Source organism: Crotalus tigris, unplaced genomic scaffold, assembly GCF_016545835.1.
Source record: "Crotalus tigris isolate CLP2741 ecotype Arizona unplaced genomic scaffold, ASM1654583v1 scf7180000017939.2460400, whole genome shotgun sequence".
Taxonomy (NCBI): Eukaryota; Metazoa; Chordata; class Lepidosauria; order Squamata; family Viperidae; genus Crotalus; species Crotalus tigris.
The window spans coordinates 651,336-677,649 of record NW_024096731.1 but is presented as its reverse complement, the minus strand read 5'-3'; the positions used below and the strand labels follow the sequence as shown (position 1 = coordinate 677,649).

Below are 26,314 nucleotides of genomic sequence, written 5' to 3'. Positions count from 1 at the left end.
GTCTTTCTGTTATATTTGGCAAAGTGACACCGAAGCCACAAGTGCTTAGTAGTTTAAGTGCTAGTAAGTTGCTGGCACCTGTTTTTCAGAGAAGGGCGCGTAAAGGAGCTTTTCCCTTTCGAGCGAACTTTGGCGCTCCTCCTTTCATTAAATGTACCGCAGGCCATTCGCTTTATAAATCCCGTCTTTGCCTCAATACCACCGATAGGTTTAACGTGTCAAACACGGAGTCTAGTTTACGAGGCGAGAGAGAGGTAAAAAACGTCCCGCCCATGAGGGGCTTTCTCTTCCTCCTCCGAGCGAATGAGTAGAGAGGTCACGTGTGCGGAATGTCGTCGGAATCCCGCCTTCCGGGCACACTAATTGGCTTATGCCTTTCTCTCCCCTCAATTGGTTGGTGGTTTTGGGCCATCACTCTAGGAGCTTTCCGGGGAAGGGCGGAGGAAGGAAAGGAGAAAAAGGGTGCTGACTGCTGGACGATTAGCAGCAGGAAGCCGGAAATAGTGCTTGCTATCCGTTAAACGGTTGCTTCGTGTGGGGTTGTTGGGTTTTTTATTTTTATTTTTTTTGCCGCTTGTCTCTTGGATCCGTTCCTTCGGTTGGCTCCCCCCCCACCCGCATTCCTTTTCGCTCATGGCCGAGTTCGATCTCTTCGGCTCCCCTCAGCCAGTGGCGGGAAACGGGGCACTGGGGGTTGGCGGCGAAGAAGACCCAGCCGCCGCTTTCCTGGCCCAGCAGGAGAATGAAATCGCGGGCATCGAGAACGACGAGGGCTACAATATCCTGGAAAACGGCGAGGTGCCCGTCGGGCTGCAAGGCCAAGACGCGCTGACCGCAGGTAGGAAAGCGGCGGCCGAGGAGAGAGCGCGCGGGTGGGGGGAAGGGGGGGAGAAAGTGGCATGTGCAGGGCGGGGGGGGGGAGTCGGTCACGTGATCGGGGAGGGAAGCCTCGCGCTCGAGCCCTCCGTTGACCCGTCGATAGCTGTGCGGGGGGGTGGGTGGAGGTGGGGTAGAGTGGCCTAATGGTGGTTAGAGACCCTGCCTCCCCTTCCGCTCTTGGCTGTGTTCTCGTTAGGCTGACCCGAGGGGAATCTGTGCCGTTATGATCGTAGGTGAAGACTCTTGTAATAGCGGGTAGCCCCAAACTTGGAAAGCAGTCCGATGGGTTAATCTGAAATGTTTGGGAGGTTCTGAAAAAAAATACCGTACGTACTTGAGGCATAACAACAACAACAACAACAACAACAACAACAACGAACACCCCCAAACTGAGCCAGTTCATGTCCCTGGAAGCAATTGCAGCCGACACGCTCCTTGGGACTCTAGGCGCCTTTTTCTTCTCTGCCTCTTAATGAGAGCCTATATTTGAGAGTTGGCTGCCTGAGGCAGATTGCCTCGCCCCGTCTGATACGTGGTAGGGAGAATCCAAGCGTCGAATGACAAACAAAAATGAGCAACGGTAAAGAAAACTGGCCGCGAAACTGAACTCAAACTTCCCTTTCTTTAGTCATTTTTCCAGTCGGAGATTTGACTAGAAATCATTGCGCTTCACATTTTTCCACCTCTTCTTCCTGCCTCACAATTCACTTTAGATTATTGGGGTGCTCGTCTTCCCAACAACTTTGGTTCATATCAACGCCAGTATTTGTATTTGTTTCCACATAACATTCAAGGTGCTGGTCATTACTTATAATTCCTACTTGGGGCCGAAATAATTATGGGCCTGCCTTCTCTAGCATCCACTCATCCTGTTTTGAATAGTCCATGAAGGAATGCTGTGGATTCCTCCTCAACACTTCAAGGGGGAATAGACCTGAAACAGGCCTTTTTCAGAAGCTGGTTGGTTCCTTGGGGAATTTTCTTTCCCCTGAAAACTGTATGCCCACTACAATATAGTTCTATCTTTCCACAAAGCAACAGAGATCTGGGCCTTTAAAAGAGCATAAGGCAATTAAGATCAGCAGTTTTGTGTCTAATCCTCATATGCACGTCAACTGGTTCCCTTTTTTTAAAACTATATAGCTATTGAGCGATTTCTGTTATTTTTTTTTTTTTTTAAATTATCAGCAACATGGAATCTCTGAACTGGGCAGAATATAATTATTTATTTAAACATAAAGTCCATTTAGGAAAATGTTGTGAAACTAGGTCTTCTCAGCTTATACTCTAAGCTGCTTACATGTCTTTTCACGCTATATATTTAGTAAGAAACTGTAAGTACCTTCTCTCAGTCACCATTTCCTTCCTTTGGTGGTTCTTTAAACAACATAATAAATCTAAAATTTGTTAAATATTAAAGGGACACCATCACCAAACCTTTAACTTGGATGTTTTATACTAGATTTATTATAGAGTATAGGTTTTGGACAAAAAAGATAGAAATAAAGAGAAAAAAAGGGAAAAGGTTAAAGAAGTGGTTTCTGATCTTCTTTATAGCAGTTATAAGCTTTTACCATTTCCCCTTTATATTATCATTCCCTTCTTCCCATGCTTAATATATTTTAATCAGCAAATCCTTTTTGTTCATTTTCAGCAAAAAAAGATTTTTAATCTTTTGTAAACTTACTGTTTTGTCCCTAATCAAGACAGGTCAATTCCTCCTTTGTGGATACTGTAAGTTTCTGTAAGTTAAAGAAAAACAAATTCTTTCTCTTTTTTCTTCCTTTTAAAAATGATTCTCGTTCACCCTATTTTATATTTGATTAGCATGAAATGAATTATAGAAACAAATCTGTTCTCGATCTGTGCGATTCCAGCTTGAGACTACAGATTGCATTTTTGGCTATGATTTGATCCACTATTGTATTTCATTCCTAGACTATGGATAACCATTTAGTGGTTGTACAACATTATCTTCTGCCAATGCAGAGAAGTGTTAAGTGTTTTTAGGACTAAAGTACATTCAATGCTAGGAAACTGATGAAATAGCCAAATAAAACATCTGCTTTAACACCCCTTTCGCCCTTCTGTTCAATTGTATCTGACTCTTGAAGACTGCCTGGACAAGTCCCTGTAGTTTCCTGGTTTTTCAGAAGTGCTATGCCATTGCCTTTTTCCTACAGCTAAGAGGAAGTGACTGGCCCACGTTAATGCAGCTGGCATTGTGCCGAAGGCAGGATCAGAACTTGTGGTCTCCTGATTTCTACTGTGGTTCCTTAACCACCTAGTTCCTTTCTATTTCAAAATCTCTGCATCATAAAACTAAGACTGCTCCTATGAAGCAATCTTGATGAAATTCCTTAGTGTAAAATCACTACGGGTACAGTACAGGTACTCCTTGACTTATGACCATAATTGAGCTATGAATTATGATAGTTAAGCAGGTCACCACATGATCATACCTGATTTTACAACATTTTTTGTTCTGGTCACTAAATGAACCCATTTTACCCAATGTGCTTTTTCATCCAGAAACGTTGGAAACCAGAAAAACTGCCAAAAATTGCAGTCACATGACCCTGGGAAGCGGCAATCAGCCATAAGGATAAACCAGTTGCCAAATGCCGAAAATATGATGATGTAACCATGGGGAGGTTGGCTATCATAATTTCAAACTCGGATCATAAGTAGCTGGGGGTGGGTGGTATAACTTCAAATGGTTAGTAAATGACCACCTGTATCTTGAATTTCTCTAAAAGATGGTTTTGTCCCCTTTGCAGAAGAAGGTAGAATATCTAACTAAAAGAGACTTCTGTTTGCAGTATGTTAAGTTATCCTGATGGTCACTATAAGAAGAATGAGAACAAAAAGTGTTAGCTAATGCCAGATTTGACTTGCCATCAGAAGGGTTTTGAGGAGCCTTCTTGCTATAGATACAGTAAAAAAGGAAAGGAGTCCCCGCAGATTTTATTCTACTAGTTGTTGCTGCCTGTAGGGAGCAGTGCTCATCTCCATTTCAAGGCTATTGAGCCAACTCTGTCCAAAGACATTTCTGCAGTCATGTGGCCAATATGTCACAGAGCACTGTACTTTCCCATCGAAGTGCTACCTATTTATCTACTCACATTTGCATGCTTTCAAACTGCTAGGTTGGCAGGAGCTGGGGCAAGGACAGGAGCTCACCCTATCACATGTAGTTCAGGTCTCGAACTTGGGCTGCCGGCTTTCCACTCGACAAACTCAGTATCTTAACTGCTGAGCCATCACACTGCCCTGGCTGTAGGAAATGGGAGAAAAAGCAGAAGCATTCAGTACATGCTGTCTTACAATTCTTAAGGATGGATTTTATTTCCTCAACTGCTCTCATATCTGTTTTGTGCAATAGCAGTTCAAATTCACACACACACACACACACACACAAAAATTAGAGGAACAAGTGGGCGTATATAGAAAATAGAAAAGCAATCTTGAACACAATCGGGTATTTGAATAAATTAAAATGGCTTGATCTTAATTTGGATTAGTAGAAAAGGAAAGTCGAAGCATACTTCATAAATTCAGTGTTTATTTAATATAAAGTCTTTGGATCAAATGGCCCTGCTGCTTCATTTGTTTTTGATAAGAATAATGTAAATCAGCTTGAGTTTTTCCTGGCATTTGCTATATGTGACAAATCCATTACATATTTGATAACGAATAGTAATTGTTGTAGAATGATTGGCTAAAAGCTTTAGAGATGGGTTTGGTTTAAAATAGATATTTTTGTTTGCTTATTTATTTACATACACAGAGTCATTTTCTTTACATATATATTTGAAGGATAATTTGCACAGCTTATGAAATAAGCTTTTGTGAAAAAACAAATAGATTGGCTTTATTACAGACACATGTTCAGGTTCTGTGGGATATATTTTATGTGGATTTAAAGTTAGGTTTGTTTAAGAAATACTGATCTACATTTTTGAACAAAATAAAAATGTGATATATTCATTTAATAGCCTGCTGTGTAATTCTGAGCACAATACCATTGGTTGCAGTTCTGTGACAAATGCAAGGAGACATTACTTTGGGGCTGAGCAGAGTAACATACTTTCGGCTATAGCTTGTCTTTGGGATTTGAGCTGGGGGCCTGTGCAGGTAATTACAATCAATGTTGGGTGAAATGGTGGTCTTAGTTTCTGAGTGCATTCATAGTCTGGTTTCCACTTTGACAGAGTATAGGGAGAAAATTTTTATTTTTTTAGAACTGTAAGGAGGAGTTACTGGTACTGAAAGAAGAACATGCATTTCTATTTTTTTGTTATCTTGTTAATTTTAAACCATGTAGAGATTTGTGGGTTTGATTTTATAATCATTAAATTGTCATCCTTAACATTTATATATTTTGCCATGTTCTGCTTCGCTTGGAATGCAATAGGGCAGTGATGGCGAACTTTTTAGAGACTGAGTGCCCAAACTGCAACCCAAACCCCACTTATGTATCGCCGGGTAGGCATGGCCCATTGGGTGGGTATGGCCCATTGGGTGGGCGTGGCTGCAGTGGTAACGGTAGGCTGGGTAGGACTGAAAAGTTCAATCAATCAATTCCAACTTTGCGAGATTTTTTTTCCCCCACGAGAAGTTGAAATTGATCGATTGATTGAACCTTTCTTTTTTGTACCCAGCGGCGGAGGCCTAAAGCAAAAAGGTTTTATAAAATCCAGCTGAAGGCCTAGGACTGAGGCGACAGTGCGTCTGCCCACAGAGAGGGCTCTGTGTGCCACCTGTAGCATGCGTGCCATAGGTTCGCCACCACGGCAATAGGGTGTTCCTGTATTGCAGCATCCTCGATGTTTTCCTTGGCTAAATATTCAGAGCAAATAAAATAATGGATAGCAAAATTAATAGAATAAAAAATGAGAAACCATGTAGATGATGGCTTCTGACATTTTTCCAGATATTAACCATATTTGTACCCTGGGTCATGTGACCAGGGGGAAGTAAGCTCAGAATGCTGGTATTAGTAACATTTTAAGCCACTGCTTAAATGCCCCTCCCATAGCATGCATTAGTGGGCTTTTTCTGGAAATTTTAACTTGGCTCCGCATTTTCAAACTCAGCCTTTATTTTATTGGATTCTTCCTCCTTATATACATTTTTTTTTGTTCCATTTTATGACAGGCTATCCTACAACAGTATCTTTCCAACATTCCATTGGTTTGGAAAGAATAGAAGAGCAATGCAAAAATGTTTTGGTGGAAAAGGAGTTTGGAAAGATATCAACCCAGTTCATATTTTCTAAAACTTGAGTGTCCCAACAGCTAAAACTTAGAAAATGTTATTACTATTCGATAGAATGGCATTCTGTTTTTAAAGACAGTGCTTTGTCTTTAAATTGATTAAATTTCCATACCTAATAAAATGTTTATATCACCACTTGGAACTAATTAGGTTTCCCCCTGTGATATGATTCTCTTTATGAAATATGTATCCTTCATTTCCCCATTTCCCTCAAAGGTGGTGGTGGGGGAATAATATTAAATAGTAAATGCTATTGTTAGGTATGTTTGGTGAAGGAAGGAGACAGGTGCGGGTTTCTGCTTCACTGTGTAGATAAATTATAACTCCTTATCAGCTTCATGCTCTATTTTCTTTTAAATGCAGATAGTGTTCCCCTCTTATTATCAGACTGTGCCTCTAGGAATGTTTAATCCAATGCAAACGTTAAGTTTTATTTACTATCAGAGCCATTTTTAATGCATACAGTACATAAAGCTGTTTAGTATTATAAGAAACAATCCATGAGCACAGTAGTCATTATGAATTATGAATAAGCGGAGAAACAGAGAAAATAACTGCACAGTGAAAGTTACAGTTATGTGTTCAATAATATGGTATTCATTAGCACAATCTAAACACAGAATCTTAAGTTGTTCCAGATACAGTTCTGTTGAATGGAATTTATTTCATATAATAATATTCTAAATTATCCTTTCTGACAATGGAGCTCAACTAAAGCATTTATTTAAATAATTGCAATTAAAAATATTCCTTAAATTAACTGTTGACATTTGAATGTGAAATCTGTTTTCCTACCAGGCAACCTGGAAATGTAAAAATGTGATCCAGTTTCGATGTTTCACATCTTTTCTTAGTAAAACAAATACACACACACACTTATTTCTCTTACATGTTGCAGATTTCAACATCCTACAAAAAAAATCTGGGATTTGAAAACATGGGTTTGAATTGGTTTCAGGGCCTGATGTGCTCTGTTCCTGGTAACTATTTTCGGAAATAACAGGAAGAACTTGACCACAGATATCTAATCATCTGGCAAAGGATGGAATAGCCAAGTGTAAAGTTCCTGTTTCTAAAAAAAAAAAAAAAAAAAATCTAGTATACTGGATTTTCCCCCTCATCTCTTTAAATATTTAACCTTTTGATTTGTGTGACTCAAATCTCACAATATTAGCTAATTATTATGGGTAAATTTTTTTAAAAAAATATTAAAATTAATAAAACTGATAATCTCAATAAAACTTTAATTCTAAACTGTGGATTGTTATGAATTTTGGAAATAAGGTAGAATTTTAAAAAAACCTAATGGGAAATTAAGTTGCTCTAATCTGACAGTAGAGAATGAATCTAATTTTCTACTTGCCCTGGAAAATTGTATTAATGGAATTGTAGAATATGTAAAGATGTCATTATAGAAAAAACAATATAAAAGAAAATGATCTGTAGTTTCCATATAGGGCCTACCCTGCATGAACCGAGCTAGTCTTCTTATTGGAGTTTTATATATTTCCCTTCCCATATACATGTTCTTGGGAACACATTAAAGTACATCAATGTCATAACTCTTCTATATTGCAGTATTTTTATTTGGCCTAACAGTCTAGCTGTGCTGAAGCTGATAGACTTGACCACCTAAGTAAATCCTTTTTGGCAGATAAAGATTGTACATCTTGCCCATTTATATTTAGAATTCTCTAAGCAAAGGTCTGAAATACTTCTTAATAGAAATAGGAGGTTTGGGATTTAGAGCCAAGTGTTCATAATTCTGGATTTCTTGCACAGTTGCAAATTGATTTGAACTTCTTTCCACATAGTTTGTATCAAATAAATAGTTATTTTTCTTGCCCTTTTATTTCCTTTGAGCTTGATAAATTTGAACTTATTTGGCACCATGAGACAAACGTATTGCTGTATTTACCTGAGAGAAATTATAGTGTATTTCTTCAGTTTAATATTAAAATGACAGAGACATCTTAAATTTACAGAGAATATGATAATATAATAATGTAGGTATTTCTCTCCCTCCCATTGCTCTCTTTGGATGTGTGGATTATTTTAATTTGAGAATGATCTCTTCAGTTCCAGCTAGCAAAACAAACTAGACTCAGTGGCTTGTGGCATTGATGATGGACTCCGTTGGGTTTATTGTCTGGGCTTCATTTTTACTTTACTCTGGTAGCATAGAAAGCAGATTCAATCATGATGAAGCAGACTGGGATCTGCCTTATTTTTTTCTCTAGAAACTCAGAGATTCTTGAATAGGAATTGAGTGTGAAATAATCACCCAACAGGATCAAGGAATTGATATTTCTGAACAAGTGGCCCAGGCAGACAAATTTAGTCTGTTTGGAATTAAAGTTCTACAAGAAACCATTTCTACTGTGATCTGAACTTCATATTTTAGCAAGCTGATCTCAGGGGAAGGGGAGCCTTTATAACTTGAACCTTCAAGATAAAATGTTTATCATATCAGTCTTCCTCCTGTAGGTAAACAAAACTAACCGTCAGAAGCAACAGTTTGTTCTTCTGGCAACTCTGATCACTTTTTATTCTTAGAAGACTGGTCTTCCAGTCAAATTTATATTTAAAACCCTCCTTTCTGGAAATAAATGGAATATTTCTGGGATAGCCGCATCTCTTCTGTATCAACCAATGTAGCTTAAAATCATAGAAGCTGTTGTCACTCAGACTTCTAATACTAAATCATTTATGCTATAAGGCTGTGCCATTTATATATATATATATAAAATGGCTGTGCCATATAGATAGATAGATAGATAGATAGATAGATAGATAGATAGATAGATAGATAGATAGATAGATATAAAAATAATATAAATAAAATACGATCACCAGGAGAGTTTAGGGGTGTGTGTGTGTGTGTGTGTGTGTGTGTGTATGTATATATATATATATATATATATATATATATATATATATATATATATATATACACACATACACATACATACATACATACATCTAATTATCCATATATATATGATGCTAGACATTGTATTGCAAAGTACTCTATTTTAGTTGTATAATTCTTAGCATAATATATACTTTTGCATTGCCTAACTATTTGAGGTATGTAAATGAAAATAATATTTTGAGATTAAGAGTTTTAAAGTAGCATTTTCACTCATATATTTGTACAGGTAAATATAAGAGCCACTGAGGTGTCATGGTTAAAGTACTGGATTAGCAGTCAGGAGTCTTGGTTCTGGTCCTTGCTTAGGCACAGAAGCCAGCTGGGTGATTTTGGTCCTCTCAGCCATATACTGAAAATACCTATCAAGTGATGTGCAGTGGACCAGCATGGTAGATAAAGCTCCATAATCTTCAGTGAAGCAGCCTTTGTCTTCCACTGGATTGATTCAAGCAGATTATATATACATTTATGCATTCTTGATTATATATACATTTATGCATTCTTTATATTATTGAACACATTTGTATAACTGTCCATTTCACATAGTGACCCTGGGTGGCATATATATTAAAATACATAACCACTAAAAACCAATTTAAATTAAGAAAAATAAGATAAAAAATAAAACAAAATGACAGGAAAGCATACAAGAGAGTGCATTCAATTAACTATATATAGCCACCTAGCAGGTTCATTTCTAATGTTGGATCCCCAAGCTATTTGACAGAATAACTTTTAAGTACTTTCTAGACAGCCAATCTTACCTCAGGGACTAAACCAGGGGTGTCAAACTGCTGGCTCGTGGGCCGGATGTGTCATGAAGAAGCTGCGCCCACTCCATAGCCGGCAATGGCAAAACAGTCCCAATACATCATGCGATGTCACGAGTTTGACATGTCTGGACTAAACTCTCTGACTGATGGCATCCGCATCATGTCTCTCATGTAGACCTGATGGGATGGGTAGATGTAACTGGGAAGAGGCTGTCCCTCAAATAAGCTTCTTATTCTCTTTAAATATAACCAGTCTTATTAGTTCCTTGAATCTCACTGGAAAGTGGTAATTCTTGGCATTTCATTTTTAAGCATTTTATAACTTCTTCCAAAGTAAATGTAGCTTTTAATTTTCCTAATCTAGTAGAATTTATGCTTTACTCTGGTTAGACTCAACTTCTAATCACTGGAATTATTTTTCAGAGAATTGTTTATTTCTTGTGGAATAATATATATTATTATATATTATTATAATAGTGGCTTTAACAGGTACCTTGAAACTGGTATCTTATAAAATATTATATTAGGAAGGGAAGAGTTGGATTGAAAAAAATTGTCCATCAAGTAAACAATTGAAAGAGAAGAACTTTGAAACATGAGCTTTCTGTCTCTTTATTCTTAGTTTATATAGTCTCGCAATTTCCTGCTGAGAGGGTGAAGCTAGTTTACAATACTATACCGTAATTAAAGCATCATTCTTTAGTTTACTTTCTTACATAGTCTTAAATGCTTCTTCTTTTAAAGAAAGATTCTGTTGCTAAGAAAGTTAACCTAGACCATTTTCTTCTTCCTCAGAGGCAATTGATGGAGTGACGAATGGCGATATCTACCAGGTAAGTAAAATTCTACTATAAGAATGGTCACCACTGATTGAACCAAACTCTTGACAATGTTTTGTTGCCTGTTCCGGCACTTCAGTATTAAACCCACATGATGCTGGAGTTGTCAACTGATTTCTAAAATTTAAAAGGCTGGCTAGTGGGTATTCTTAGAAAAGCAGAAGGGATTCTCTTTTTTTCTGCATCTCAGCAACTCACTCCCTGTTTGCTTTGAATCTTGGCATAGATACAAGAGTAAGAAGTTATGTGAATGTAAGAATTCCTAAAAGCTTCTGTTACTGTTTCCCTGGGATGCAAGGGGTTATGCTAGGACTATGCCAGGGGGGAAAAAAAACAGGTTAGGGAGGGGGAGTCAGCCAAAAAGCTGACAAGGCACTTTGATTATCACATGCATCTCTGTTTATTGTCAATTTATAAATATACACCTATTGTGTTCAGCACCTGCAGCAGATTCTTGTTATTTATGAACTTGCCTTTCTTTTTGAGCTCTTTGGTATGTTTGTCTCAGAACTGATCATTCCTCAATCAACTAGCTTCAGAGCATTCTGTGGGAAAATATATATTGTGCAGTTAAAGTATAATATGAAAAGTATTAGTAATATAAAATATAAAAAAGATAATTGTGATAGTATGAAGCACTAACAAAGTGCCTGTCATATGGTGAATGTGGTTAGAAAGCAGATCTGCACACAGCTAGTCCTCGACTTATAACCATTCATTTAGCAGCTGTTCAAAGTTACGTGGCGCTGAAAAAAGTGACTTAACGACCATCGCATCCCCATGGTCATATGATCATGATGTGGGCATTTGGCAACCAACTCACATTACGATTGCAATGTACTGCAGTCACACGTTTGCCATTTGCAATCTTCCCATCTGACTTCCAGTGAACAAAATCAATAGGGGCAGGAGACGACAGAGGTCACAGTCATATCACGTCCCACTTAACAATGAATTTTCCGGTCCTTATAGTATTAAGTTGAGGACCACCTGTAATTCAAAGAGCCATACGATGGTATATATATTTTTCTTCTGTTCAATTATGTCCAGTTCTTGGATACTGCCTGGATAGATCCATGTGGGTTTTTTTGGCAAGATATTTCAGAAGTGTTTTGCCATTGCCTCCTTCCTAAGACTGAGAAAGAGTGATTGGCTCATATTCACCCATGGCTTTGGACCTATAATGGGACCAGAACTCACAATATCCAGATTTCTACCCTGATACCCTAACCACTACATCAAATTGGCTTCTAAATATTTACCATGAGTACATGATGAATCTTCCAATTTAAATAAACATACCATATGTCTCTTTTTATTATTTGAAAAGTATATTGAGTGGCAGCACCTCTTTGAAGGTCAGTGTGATATCAGGGAAGTATAGGAGATGCTTGCCAGTAGTCTAATCTGACAATTATATCACTCTCTATTTCCTACAGATGACTAGGATTCATCTATATTTAGCAAAATACTATTACTAGTGTTGCCCCTTCTCTGTTCAGCAAAAGATGAGATTTTCTTGCTTTTTCATAACTTAAGCTGGGGATACTTTTTTTAAAAGGCTGAAACCCAGAAACCTTGTTCTCTTCTCCATTATTATTATCGATCATCGCACAGTCAGCCAGATGTTCAGACTGGATTTGGCATTTTGTCTACCTATCGAGTCCTTACCCAGGACCTGGGATAGGCAGATGTGGATGTTTGATGGTATTACAGATATCGTCGCAGGATGGAAGCAGTTCCTAATAAGGCCGCCTTTTGCAATTGACTAATAGCGAATTTGTCGATGCCAATTGTGTTCAAGTGGTGCTCCAGTTGTTTTGGGATTGCACCCAAGGAGCCTATGACTATTGGTACTACCCTTGCTTGCTTTTGCCACAGTCTTTCTATTTCTATTTGTAGGTCTTTGTATTTTGTTATCTTCTCCAGTTCTTTCTCTTCTATTCTGCTATCTCCAGGCACTGCCACGTCCTCCTCTCCATTATTATTATTATTATTATTATTATTATTATTATTATTATTTTAAGAGGGTACCTGGTTGACACCTAGGATGCTGGTAGCAACCCATGTTAACTATCAGCGCCAGCCAATTTGAATGTTCAGTTGACTGAGGTTCATATCTAATGAATTAATAATAATGATGATGATGATGATGATGATGTTGGAAGGTACCTTGGAGGTCATCTAACCCCCTGCTTAGGCAGGAAACTCTTTACCATTTCAGACAAATGGCTGTCCAATCTCTTCTTAAAGACTTCCAGTGTTGGAGCATTCACAGCTTCTGGAGGCAGGTTGTTCCATTGATTTAATTGTTCTAACGGTCAGGAAGATTCTCTTTAGTTCTAGGTTGCTTCTCTCTTTAATGCTTTTAATGCTTCATTTGCCATGGAGGTTATATAGTACCAAATCTTCCCAAATAACTTGTCATTATTGATCCCTTTGCCTCTTCTTACATTTTCCTAGCAAAGCTATCTTAGAACTTCATTTTTATTCATGAGCAATTATAAAAATGGTTGCCTCTTTGTCTGGCTCAGGAGAGCAATGGTCCTTCAGACTGCTATGCTGCTATATCTCAAGCTGATCGTCTGCAGACAGAACCAGAGAGCATTCGCAAATGGAGAGAAGAGCAGCGGGAGCGCCTAGAAGAGCTTGGTAAGAATCTAATTTTCAGCAGCACATAACTGTTAATGGGAACTTTATTTTCAACCGAGTAAGGACTGTTGGAGCAACAGTATTGTCAGTTATCCCCGAATTGCAAGCCATAGGCAAGGCATGCTTCATTTGCTATTGGGGGCCCTCTCCCTTGGATCCATCTTGACTCCCTTTTGACTATGTCTTCCTGCCCTTTGGGTAGAGAGGAGAGAATTATTCAGGCACAGAAGCTTGGGCAGATCTGTTGTTAAAGTATACTATAGAATATATATAATGAACATCCTTGCCAAATAATCTCAAATGCTAGAAATAATTCATTTGTGTGATTTCCCCCCCCCCACATGTATAATGTTTTTCTGCTGATTAGTTTGCATAGCATTCATTGACCTATGTAGAATATTTAATTTTTGCAAGAACTAGTCATTAATATTTCAAAAACAGAAGCAAGAAAAAACTTAAATGGCCAGATATGGGAGATTCCACTCTATATCCTATAATGAACGTCTCAGCATCTGCAAAGTGGCAGAGGTTGAGGACTGGGCTCACATCCTATTTCACTGCTGCCTGTATAAGAAGGTGAGAGACAGGTACCTTGGCCTATACACTAAACCAGTGTTTCCCAAACTTGACAATTTTAAGGCATGAGGACTTCAACTCCCAGAATTCCACAGCCAGCAACGCTGGCTGTGGAATTCTGGGAGTTGAAGTCCACATGCCTTAAAATTGTCAAGTTTGGGAAACACTGCACTAAACAAATGACCCGTTGGGACCCCCATATCAAAATACCTTACCTTATGTGCAGCCAGAATTGGAAAATTACATTTAACACAGCACAGTACCTGACCAAAATGGTTCGGCTGAGATCATCATATGTGAGACTGATTGGGGTAAATTGTAGGGGTGATCGTGAAATATAATGTTATCATATTTTATCTATCTACAGCTTAAATTGCTGTATTTGATTCTAATTTCTTTTTTAAAATATATTTTATCCCAATTTCATTTTAAATTGTATTTTATTTCTGTTTTATCCTAAATTATATTTTAACTAATTCCATTCTAAGCTGTTTTTACTGCATTTTAATATAATGTTTGTTTGGAATTCTGCACCTTGATATGGCCCATGGCCTAATCAATAAAGACGACGACGACGATGATGATGATTAAAAATTTAAAAGGAAACTGGGATATGTGACCAACTATTTCATTGCTCTTGTAGAGTTATTTCAGATCATGAACTTTGTTGGTGTGGTGGATCTGGTTTCATTTTTTGCTACATTTCAGAAAGGAATTAATATATTTGTACTATTAATTTTGAAATTGATTCTAGTCTTTGTGCTTACTGCCAGTAATAGTCATTAACGAAATCTAAGTGGTGAACTATAGATTCCATTGATTTTTATGCCCAAACTTCTATAATCTTCATAGTTTTAGTTAGGAATAGTTCAGAATCTTAGCTTTATTTCATCCAGAAGACAAGAGATTTGTGTATAAACCACATGTCTGTGACTATATTTTTTTAAAGATGCAAACTCTCGAAAGCAAGAAGCAGAATGGAAGGAAAAAGCAATAAAGGAATTAGAGGAGTGGTATGCAAGACAAGATGAACAGCTACAGAAAACAAAAGCAAATAACAGGTAATGATACTGTTAATGATCCTGGATTTTGTTAATTTTTTATTAATATTCTTTTGCTGACATGATAGTGGCTCTATGCTAATTATAACTGGCAAACAATATCCTTGCCGAGAAATTTTCAGGAATCCATTACTGTTCAGGATAAGGATTTTTTCATTCCCCCTTCCCCTCTTTTTGCTTTATATAGATGGAGTTATATATAAAATAAGAATTACCATGACTTTGCTAGTGCCATTGAACAACTACTGTAATTTCAGTAATAGAGACAGTCTCAATCCTTTCCCAAAGACTAAATGGCAGCGTGTATGCGTAATTGTGCATGTTATAGGCGTATAATATATACGTGTGAGTGAGTGTGTGTGTGTGTGTGTGTGTGTGTGTGAGAGAGAGAGAGAGAGAGACTGTTATGGTTATATAATATGTATGTTTGTGTGTATGTATATATGCATACGTATATACCTGGTTAGATCTCTTCTTGCAGTAGTCTGGGATAAAAACTGAAAAATAGGAGTTAAGATTTTTCATTGCAATCAGTATTTGATATTTCTGAAGGAAGCACTTGAAAAATATTGCTGTGTTTTGACAGTTCACTTTACAGCCAATTCAATAAATAGTTTTTTTTTTTTCTCTAGCGGTTACTGTGATTTTCAGTCAGGAAGTTACAGTTGCTTCTTAGCCTTCTTCCACCATAGCTCCTGCCTTGTGATAAAAATGAACTGCAAAGATGACAGATGGCATGTCCTCTTTACTATATAGCCAGAATGCTTGCTCTCTAGAGCAGGTTTTCCCTTTCTCAACATAAACCATGGCACTTTTTAAAAAGCTATTAGTAAAGTTGCCTTTATTAGCTTTTGTTTACAACTTAGTTTTACCAATATACCCGTAGGTTGAAATTTTTATTGGGCAAAACAATGCCTTGAAGACTTACAGAAAGCAATCAGGATTTTTTTTATAAGCTTGATTGTCTGCAAAGGACTAACCTATCTTCCTTGAGCTAAGTTGTTTCTTAACTGTGTAGTTTATTTCTTAACACATATTTCTTACATGTTTTTTTCCTTCACTTAACAATTTCTAAGTATTTTCTAGGGTCAGATTAATCTGCATGTTAATCATTTGAAATTTAATTCCACTTGGCTATGTTTCCTTTTGCTTATTCTTTTCTCTTTGTCTTCTGTCTGCTTGCCTCTTCTGTGGACCACTTGCCATCTAGGGTGGCAGATGAAGCTTTCTACAAACAACCCTTCGCTGACGTGATCGGTTATGTGTATGTTGCCTAACTACTGGTTATATTCTGATCCATCTGTTTTACTTAACATTTTTAATCTCTTGAAGGTTATTATGATCGAAGTACCCCTAAGCAGAGAGACATACCTTATAGAACAAAATAGGAAGAAGACATCTGACTTTTGGGGGGGAGGGTATGGTAGAGGCAGGAATGGAGAATTACATTCGGTTAAAATAAACAATACTAATAGCATCCAAGAATGGTCAATTGACTCCTGGCCACTCACTGAATAATTTAGATGCTTCTAATCAAAGAAGGGCGGAGGTTTCAAATACAATTGTAAGGAAGAACAATTTTATAATGTTAAGGGAAGAGATTCCATAGCTTTGTTGTTGCTTCTTGTTGGGTTTTGAATATAGTACAAAAAGTGTAAACGTGTTATTAATATGTAGCAAATGCTGGAGATGTCAAATTACTCACGGTTTGGTTTGAGTTATGCAGTAGAGTGTATATCTGGAATAGTGAATTGTGAAAATATTAAAATTAATAGATAATGCTGGAATAGGTGAAATATAGCAATTGAATAGTAAATTGAACTTTTCCAAATCAGCATTTGGTTTCATCAAATTTGTAATAAGCAAACCTGCCTTAAATTTCATTCTGTATTGAAAATTAAACTTCTTAGCATGCAGAGTTGAATTTTGTTGAACTAAATATAGGTGACATTTAGTAACTGAAAACAGTAGTTTTCTCATAGCTGAGTACTCTTCTTCCTGTACGGTTTATATATTTGACTGTTTAGATTATGTTACCCAAGCATATAAAATAATGAAAGCTACTTCAGCAGCTCCTTTATAGCAACACTAGATGTAAAACTACTGCAGTGATTAACAAGAAATGGAAATGAATGGGAAAAAGTAGTTCTGTACAACTTCCATATATAAAATATAGAATGGGAGGATTCATTCAGAGTCATAAAATATTGCTAGAGGGTTTAGCTCTGGAAATTGTAGGTAAAATTTAGCTATACCACTTTCCTATGTAAAAATAACTCTTGTTTCAGAAAAAAGCGGGATAACTTTCTGTTTTTCTGTTCATATTCCAGTTCTATACTCTGAAAACGTTTAAATAAAAGGTGCTTCTTATATATTTCTGGATGTTTATTGTTCAGAATCAAATGCCCTCTTTCCTCAATGCACATGCCAGAATTGTGATATTTATGTTCGCTGGTGCTAGTCCAGCTGGACAAAACAGAATACTATTATAGATGTGTTGATAGAATAATTGTCTTTGAAAAAAGAACCAAGAGAAAGAGACATGAGCAATTTGCAACACACTTTTCCTTCTTCCTGCTTGAAGACCCCATTTGTGGCAAGTTCAGAAGATGAGGAAGTCAGTGTTCCTTATCTATACAGAGCAAGTTGTAGTTGAATGGAGTATGTCAGGAATTAGGGAAAAAGAAATAATGATGAAACTGCTTTGGAGCTGGGGCTCTGTGTTCCTCACCGTGATTTATATTTCCGTAATTGCCTACAATATTTTCAGATTTGTTGTGTAATCCGGAAGAGTTTCACGGCATGGCAGTTGAGAAGGCTGATGGGTATTTCATGCCTACTTCTAGTCTGAATTTAGTACTGAAACTTTTTCCCAAATGTTATGGAAGTTTGGCAGATGATCAGTCCTAGAAAAACCCCTTGACTTGTGAAATGCTGGACTTACAGGTGGTGTCTGCCATTGATTTTTGCAGTTGAAGTTCAGGCAGAAAGGCTGTTTCCTGTAACTGGTTGGGGGAGGAGAAGAGTGCCTATAGTGCAGCTACTGTAAAATAAATTCTGGAGGTACCTGTTCCTGAATGTTGATAGTGCTGCAAAGTGCATGTCTGGCCAGCTTTACTTGCCATCTGCATTATGCTCATTTTCATTTTCTATATCTGACTTAAACTCTCCTTTTTGTTTCTCTTCACCTTTAAAGCACAAACATAAACCATCCTTGCTACAGCCTAGAACAGTTAAGTAAACTCTTCACTGCCCCTTAAGTGTCTTGTCCCATGAAATAGCAGTGTTGTAGTGACCCTTGTCATCAGTGGTGTTTGTAAAATACAACCATACTTGTGATCAGTGCTGAACTTCATAAGTTCATCTCATTGCTTTCCCCCCCCCCCCCCGGTACTCTGTGGGAGTAGTTTTTTTTCCTTTTCCCTTCCCCATAAGTAGGTCTGCTTATTGCATTTGCTTATGTTCAGAGCTCACAGTCTGCTTCAGTTAGTTCCAGAAAATAATTTTCCTGCTTGTGAGCAAGATAGCAGAATGCTAGTATTGAAGGGACAATACTTGTGGTGATGTCACTAAGCAGAAAATGTGCGCACGAGTGCAGATGAAATGAAGCAGATTTCTCCTTGGCCTTTCTTTAGTCTTCCTTGTTCCAGCCTTTAGGTCCATAGCATTTTCAAGCATGAGGGCTGTGACTTTTTTTCTTTCCTGCTAATTTCTGTTATCTCTCCGCAGCATTAAAAATAGCATTTCAGTTTCATGTTATAGTTTGTAAAAATTAAAAATAATTGTTAAGAAGGCAACTGAATAGCACACCACACCAACTTCTATTGGTGTCTATAGGATCATTGGAAATGGCCTTATATAGAATCAAACAGTGATCCTTCAAAGTTAGTATCATCAAATCTGACTCCTAATAGCTCTCCTAAATTTCAGATTGGAGTCTTTTTCCTTGCCTTATATGGAAATGCTCAGGATTGCACCTAGAACCTTCTGCATGGATTACACATGCTCTGCCATTGTATTGTGGATCTTCTGATTTATCCTGTATTCAGAATTCAGTATGTGGGTAATGAGATTGTGCGCTGATGGTTAAGTTTGCACATTACACAGACTCAGATTATGTTATCTGTGGAGTTGATTCTTGATAAACCCACTTGCCTTAACCTTGTACACCAAGATTGAGATTACCTTTCTCGGTTAAACCAAGCACATATACTCTGACATTTGACTTAGCACTTCTCTGTTCACATGGGTCTCATTGCCCCTTCCATAATTTGAAAGTCTAAAAGGAGGATTGGAAATTGACCCTACTTTGGGTGATGATGGTGGTGATGATTTTACAAATAATTAGGAAGCAACTCATGGGAAATGGGCGGGAGACCTATTTCATTGAAATGAAACGTGTTGCATTATTTCTAGGGCAGCTGAAGAAGTCTTTGTGAATGATGTTGATGACTCGTCTCCTGGCACCGAGTGGGAACGTGTGGCTCGACTCTGTGACTTTAACCCCAAGTCGAGCAAGCAGGCGAAAGACGTGTCCCGCATGCGCTCAGTGCTGATTTCGCTCAAGCAGGCCCCGCTGGTTCGCTGAAGGGAAAGCACACCCTACACTACAAATGCAATATCTAACTTTACTCAGAGAAGCTGTGTTTGCAGTAATTGGATTAATTATGTTTAAATGTTTGTTTGTTTTTTGTTTTTTGTTTTTTTGGACCAAACCTCACAATGTATTTAGAGTTTGATCATTGTTCTGTGATTGCATGTTCCTCCTCTCTGCCCTCCTGGTGTCCAAACTGGGAGAAAACTTCCAGAACTGTAGTCTCTATGCTGCTCTTACGCATTGAGATTTGACTTTCAAATATACTGATATTAAAGGTCTGTTTAAATTGCACTGTTGTGTGGGAATATTAAAATGCTGAAGGACTCTGTTGTGCTAGCTATGAATACTTGGGAATATAATGGCTGAAAATTGTATTTTCAACGACTGTTTTCGCAGTTATCCCTTGACACTGCCTTGCACTATAGTATAAACATTGGTTTATACCAGGGGTAGGCAACCTCGGCTCTTTTATGACTCGTGGACTTCAACTCCCAGAAGTTATGCTGGCTCAGAAATTCTGGGAGTTGAAGTCCACGAGTTATAAAAGAGCCAAGGTTGCCTACCCATGGTTTATACTAATAAACCAGACCTGGAATATTTATTTAACTATTTATTCACAAGATTTAAATGGCCACATACTTCATACAATGACCTGAGGCAGTTCATCATTCATTTATTCATCAAATTTATAAAGCTGCCCATGTCACAAAAAAGCATATTATAAAATAATGACACGTAAAACTATTATCCGGGAAAATTTTAAAAATTACAAAGATCAGCAGATGCCGACCACCATGGAGCCTCCTCAGTACTTTGCCGATATCCTGGGGTTCCCAGGCCTGATGGCATAACCAGGTTTTGAGGGACTTCTGGAAAATCAACAGGGATGAAACCAACCTCACTTGGATATGGGATCTATAGCATGCCTCCTGCTAGATCTGATGGGATGAGCAGATGTAACTGAGAAGAGGCAGTCCCTGAAATAACCCATCCCCATCCCATGAAGGTATTTAAAGGTCAAAAACAATATGTTGAATTGAACCCATTAAAACCCATTTAAAAAAACAGTTCGAAACAAATGTACCCTTTCCCCAAGTTCCAGACCAATCTTCCTCGCAGTTCAACACCCATTCAGTTCTTAGGGGAGGAACCAGATCTTCACAGCCCTCAGGAACGGATCCCTGGGGTTGGAGGCTCTTCGAAAGGACTGTGGCAGCCATTGAGAAGGTACACCACTGAGGTCCCACCAGATGGCAGTGCTTAAAGGAGGGGGCCTGGAGCATACCCACCCTATTTAACCTAGGACAGGCAGATACCATTTGGGAGAGGTGATTATGCAGCTAATCTAGCACTGTACTGTGTAGCACTTTAACAATAGTCTTCATGTATGTTGGCCAGTTCTAGAATTCTATAGCAAGCATGGCTGGTGCTGGGAATTCTGGGAATTGAAGTTTGTATATCTGTGGGTGGCCAGAGTAGGGAGGGCTATACTGTGACAGGTAACATAATTTGTATTCCTGAAAGTTATTTAATTCCACCATAGGTTGAAACTGGATTATGCTTTGTCTTGAATATCAGCCACATTTTTTTTACATTTTTCCCCCCCACACACAATTTTTTTAGTTAGCTTAATGAGTTCCAAAGAATCAGAAAATCTGCAATGTTATGCTATAAGATTGAAATTTTAATTACAAAAAAATCATTTATTTTTGGCACATTTGATATATACTTATTTTAGTCACCCAAAACACACAGGATGTCTTTTTCCTATACCAAAGAAAGCACTATCTTTTTTGTTGCTTCATTTTGTCATATTCTCTGCCCCTGTGGTTTTAATTTAAAACTACAATGTCAAGTATTTGAGACTTGTACTATCCTTTCCTCCTGGTTTAACTTGGAACTGTCTTCTCCAATACTTTTTCAGCTGGAGTCTATGGGAGTAAAATCTAACAGAAGAGGTCTATAAGAGATAGTTTTTAAAGAAAGGGATTATGCCTGATAACGAAGGGTGGGAAAACCTGGAATCTGAGGACGGTATCCAGTTTCAGACACTAAGGATAAGGGAGATATTCCTACAGTAGCTGCTTCTAAAACAGCATTAAGTAGAAGTTGAGGAAGCTACATTTTATACAGTTCTTAAGTATGCAAAACCTTTGGAACTAAACAATTCCTTTCTGAATAATTGATGAAGGTTATTGGTCAAGCAATTAACTTTATTCACAAAAGGTGTGAACCGTTATTACATCATAGCTAGAGCTTATTAATAAGCTTGCTTTTCAGATTCCTTCAAGATCAACAGCCATTTTAAGAGATTTAGAAATAAATTTTATGGAATTGATCTAAAAGTAACCCGTATCCTATCCAAGTATCCTCTGATTTTGGTTTAATTTTAGGAATTTTATAGTAGTGGGCGATGATAAAAATAATGTAGATGTTATGCTTCTCAAACTAATAGCTGGATAAATAAGATACTTAATGGAAACTTGATATATACATAATTTTATTTTTTATTTAAATCTTTGATGTTTAGCTTGAAGTCACTTAGATCTAACAACATTTAGACAACAGAACGTACAGAACTAATTGTTTTAATAAGGCAACAGAGAAAACCATATTTTTCATGCCAACAAGAAATAGAAACTATTTTTATACATACAACATAGGCAGATGTAAAGATGTCTTCCTTTCCCAATTAAAGTGATGATGCAGGAGCTATGCTGAACTAAGTAACAAATATTAAGATCACTATTCAATTAAAGACAGTTTTGCTTTTAAAGTAATGCTACTGGGAATCGTAAATCTTTTTCACTGGTGCTTATCAAACTGAATATACAATTGAGCTAACACTTATCGAATTTAATAAAGCAGGCAAAGAGCCTCTTAAAATTTCAGTACTAACAGTTACTAACCACATAAAATGAACGTTACTTACACATAAAGACATCTGCACCATAGTTTAGAGGTGCAGCAATGCCCTTTGCTGATGAGATTTATCTCTGCTAGATTAGCAATTAAAGACAACATGGTATCGTTACATATCTTTCAGACTGAAGCTAGTATACTGGGGCATTCTGGGAATTATTAGACAATATAGTATATTATCTTGGGATAGGAGCTTTAGGAATTTCTGTCCTCCCAAAGATGATTGGCATTGCTCAGAGCAAAAGCCCCAAGAAAAAAGTCTACAAGTCTCACCAGCAGTAAACTGAAGCCACAACAGCCCTACTTGCACTATATCATTATCATTTAGTGCTGAACTTGGATGTTTCTTTCATGGTTTAAAAGCCAAGTGAGCATAGCACTACATTCCTTTTCCATTCTATCTAATAGCAAATTATTTTACAAACAAAAACCCACCCCCAAAATGACAGCTTCACTATTTTGGGATAACTTGTAAGAATGCACAAAAATAAAGAACTTGTCTTTGCCAAAAACACACTAAATATTTAAGGCAGTTGAGCATTATTTGGAGAAGAAACTGGCTTGATGAAACTCAGTTTACTAAGTGGATTAGGCTTCCAAGAGGACATGGAAAGTCAGATCTGTTTCTGTAAGGCTGTTCTTCTGCATCCCTTGCCTAGAATGTCCCAAATGCTGAGCTTAACTGCACGCACAACTTGTTCAGGTTAAGAAAACAAGCATAATCCCAAACAATACATTTAGATTGGTGGTGGCTTCAGTGCAGGGTACTTGTAACAATTCATTTTTTTTTTCTTACCAACTTGTAGTTGCAGGAAGAAGTGTTAGTAAAATGTATACTTTTTTCCTTTACTCTTCAGGTGCAGATTCAATTTGAGAAAGCCTTAAATGTTAGCAATCTGTTCCAGTCTGAAAGATGTTTGTGGCATGGGAATTGGATTTTCATTTTTCTTCAAGACTATTGTCATTGTTTTCATCCCGCTTGCCTAACTGAACAAAACTGACAACAACGCCATTTCATGTGTTTTCCAATTTCTTTCATACAGAAAACCAGGGTGAGATTTAGCACTCCTAAGAGAATTGCTGAAAACTAAGTTGTGTATTTTTGCAAAATGCTCCTTTGAACTCCAAAACAAAATATACAATCAAAATCTATTCAGATGCTCAAGCTTCCTTCAAAGTAGCAGTTGTTTCAGGATGAAAATGGACCCTCTTCATTTAAACTGAACTCTCTGCTACAGTATTTATATTAATTGCTCGATTCTCTCGGTAGGCTTGCATTGGAGGCAACTCACTCCCGTAGTTCAATGGCAGCCAAGGTCTGGAAATTCCCTTCTTGTATAATTCCAGGAAGAATATGGAAATGAAAAGTTTACTTAATACTCAAGATGGTTGTTTGGCTTGGGGCAGAATTTTAATCAATATATGTATACTGCATAATATTTTTCAAAATAGGACAAAATAGGAAAAGGTAAATATTCCTTTGGAATACAAGAATATGTACGACATTTGACATATTAAAGCCAGCTAAAAGAACCAAAAGTGCTTGTTGAATTTGGAGAAGGAGCTCAAACTTTCATACAGAAATCTATCTTACTTTGTTTCACATGGATAACTTTTTACACCCTGTATTTTCAAAACTCAATTATTTACAGCAAAGAACATGAAAACCAGGTGGTAGGAATCACAATTCAGAGGATGTATATAAAATATGACTATTGTTAACAGAGAGAAAAAGCATACATTTTGTTCTCCATCCTAGCACACTGTATGTCTCCAAACATGTGCCTTTTGGGGGGTTCTAGATTACAGCTGCCGTAACTGCTGGCCAACAGAATTGACAGTTACGATCATTCTATAATTCAGTATTACTGAAGGGCATTTCTGTAAGGAAAGCACTTTGAAAGTGAACATGTGCAGCATATGTAATCATCCTAATAAGGATTATATTCTAATTAATGTATTCATTGATAATCACATCATAATGCTGGGTATTTTACTGTGAGATGTTTCCAATTTCTCTCACACAGAGATCATACCTGCCCAGCTCTGCAGAGATGGAAATGGTTACATATATCTGTCAGGGATATTTCTGTACTTGCATAACAAAGGTCTGCTTACTGAAATTACCACCTACTGAGAAAAACAATTTGAAAATACATTAGGAAGAAGAACATTCAGAAGAACATTTTACAAATTGTAGCTCCCAAGAAGTATTTAATTTCATTTTGTCTACAAGAGAGTCCTCTTCTGAGCCGTGTTTCTTCCAACATATAAAAGTAGCAATTAAATAAAGGAAGGGAACAATTTTTATGGCGAGGTTTCCATAAAATCATCTGAAACAACCCCAAAAACCTCCAACATCAGTAGGAAATATTTTTCCTGTTATAAACTTCGTAAGGATTTCTACTTTTCCCCCAGGTGTTTAGCATATCCTGCGTGTTGTATAATCCAGAACCATGCTAGCGGCTCCAAGCAAGGCAGGATCGCTCAGGTCTGAGACAACCACATTCACTGCCTGGACAGAGAATAACGCTCGCTGACGGATCACATCTTTGACAACATTGACATAATGACTGGCCAAGACGCCAGACAGTATCACCAGGGAAGGGCTAATGGTGTGCAGAACATTAACGATTCCAAGGCCCAGGGCTGTTCCCGCTGTGAGGGAAAAAAAGGAAACATGAGTCAGGAAGAACATAGGAATGAGAGTTATACAAGAAAGAAGCTCTTTACCGAAGGAAGAGGCTATTTGCAGCTCAGGGTTGAACTGTGGGGTCCTTGGTGTTCTCTGAGCTTGGTGGTTTCCTTGTAGACATTTCATTACCAAACTAGGTAACATCTTCAGCGCTAGAACATCCTCCCATTACCTAATTTGGTAATGAAATGTCTGCAAGAAAATCACCAAGCTCAGAGAACACCAAGGACCCCACAAGAAACTCTTTCCTTATTATGTACTAGCCTTTCCATCTGAGTTCTTGCCAGATATTGGAACTAAAACATCCATCTTACTTTTGCCAATGCTAGCAAGGAATCCTTGGAAAAGTAATCCCAAGATGTGCTGCTTTATGGCTACATTTTTTCCCTCACTATCTTCTCTAACTGAACAGAATGTGCACAACTCTTATTGGTAAGAGGACCATAAAGCAGCAACTGCCTCTTTCGCACCACTTTCAACTGTCCAACACGAAGCAATTATCTACCTTATGTGACTTCATTCTGAATCACATAAAAACTTAACTAATCATGATAAAAACAATCTCTTCTATGCAATATAACATGCTTATTACTCCAAAACATTAAAGATGTTTTATATCTTTACAAATTCGTTGGCTATTATTGAGACAAATCTAGACAGCATACTAAAAAGCAGAGACATCACCCTGCCAACAAAAGTGCGTATAGTCCAGGCCATGGTTTTCCCAGTTGCAATGTATGGCCGTGAAAGTTGGACCATAAGAAAGGCTGAGTGCCAAAGAATTGAGGCCTTTGAACTATGGTGCTGGAGAAGACTCCTGCAAGTCCCTTGGACTGCAAGGCGATCAAACCAGTCAGTCCTAGAAGAGATCAACCCTGACTGCTCTTTAGAAGTCCAGATCCTGAAGTTGAAACTCAAATACTTTGGCCACCTAATGAGAAGGAAGGACTCACTGGAGAAGGGCCTAATGCTGGGAAAGATTGAGGGCAATAGAAGAAGGGGACGACAGAGAATGAGGTGGCTGGATGGAGTCACTGAAATAGTAGGCATGAACTTAAATGGACTCCAGAAGATGGTAGAGGACAGGAAGACCTGGAGGAACGTT

The 26,314-nt window shown here is 37.7% G+C and overlaps 2 protein-coding genes across 7 annotated transcripts in view; one reads left to right on the top strand and one right to left on the bottom strand.

The window, feature by feature from the left end:
• The first annotated feature begins 456 nt into the window (after positions 1-456).
• Positions 457-19,916, top strand: CLTA (clathrin light chain A). Of its 3 annotated transcripts, XM_039344796.1 has the most exons (7): positions 457-838; positions 10,663-10,700; positions 13,241-13,358; positions 14,884-14,995; positions 16,206-16,259; positions 18,192-18,227; positions 19,412-19,916. In XM_039344796.1, exons 1-7 carry the CDS (start codon positions 634-636, stop codon positions 19,581-19,583), a joined length of 735 nt encoding a protein of 244 aa, XP_039200730.1. In that variant the 5' UTR covers positions 457-633; the 3' UTR covers positions 19,584-19,916. The 3 variants fall into 3 exon arrangements, with proteins under 3 accessions (XP_039200730.1, XP_039200731.1, XP_039200732.1); XM_039344797.1 differs by lacking the exon at positions 18,192-18,227 and having other exon boundaries at positions 459-838; XM_039344798.1 differs by lacking the exons at positions 16,206-16,259; positions 18,192-18,227 and having other exon boundaries at positions 468-838; positions 19,412-19,883.
• A 2,154-nt stretch (positions 19,917-22,070) lies between these two features.
• The window catches only part of GNE (glucosamine (UDP-N-acetyl)-2-epimerase/N-acetylmannosamine kinase), a 43,237-nt gene continuing 38,993 nt past the window's right edge, over positions 22,071-26,314 (bottom strand). For all 4 annotated transcript variants that reach the window (XM_039344791.1, XM_039344789.1, XM_039344790.1 and 1 more), the window contains one exon: positions 22,071-25,172. In XM_039344791.1, coding sequence (XP_039200725.1) covers positions 24,937-25,172 — 236 coding nt within the window. In that variant the 3' untranslated portion in view covers positions 22,071-24,936. The remainder of the gene's footprint in view (positions 25,173-26,314) is intronic.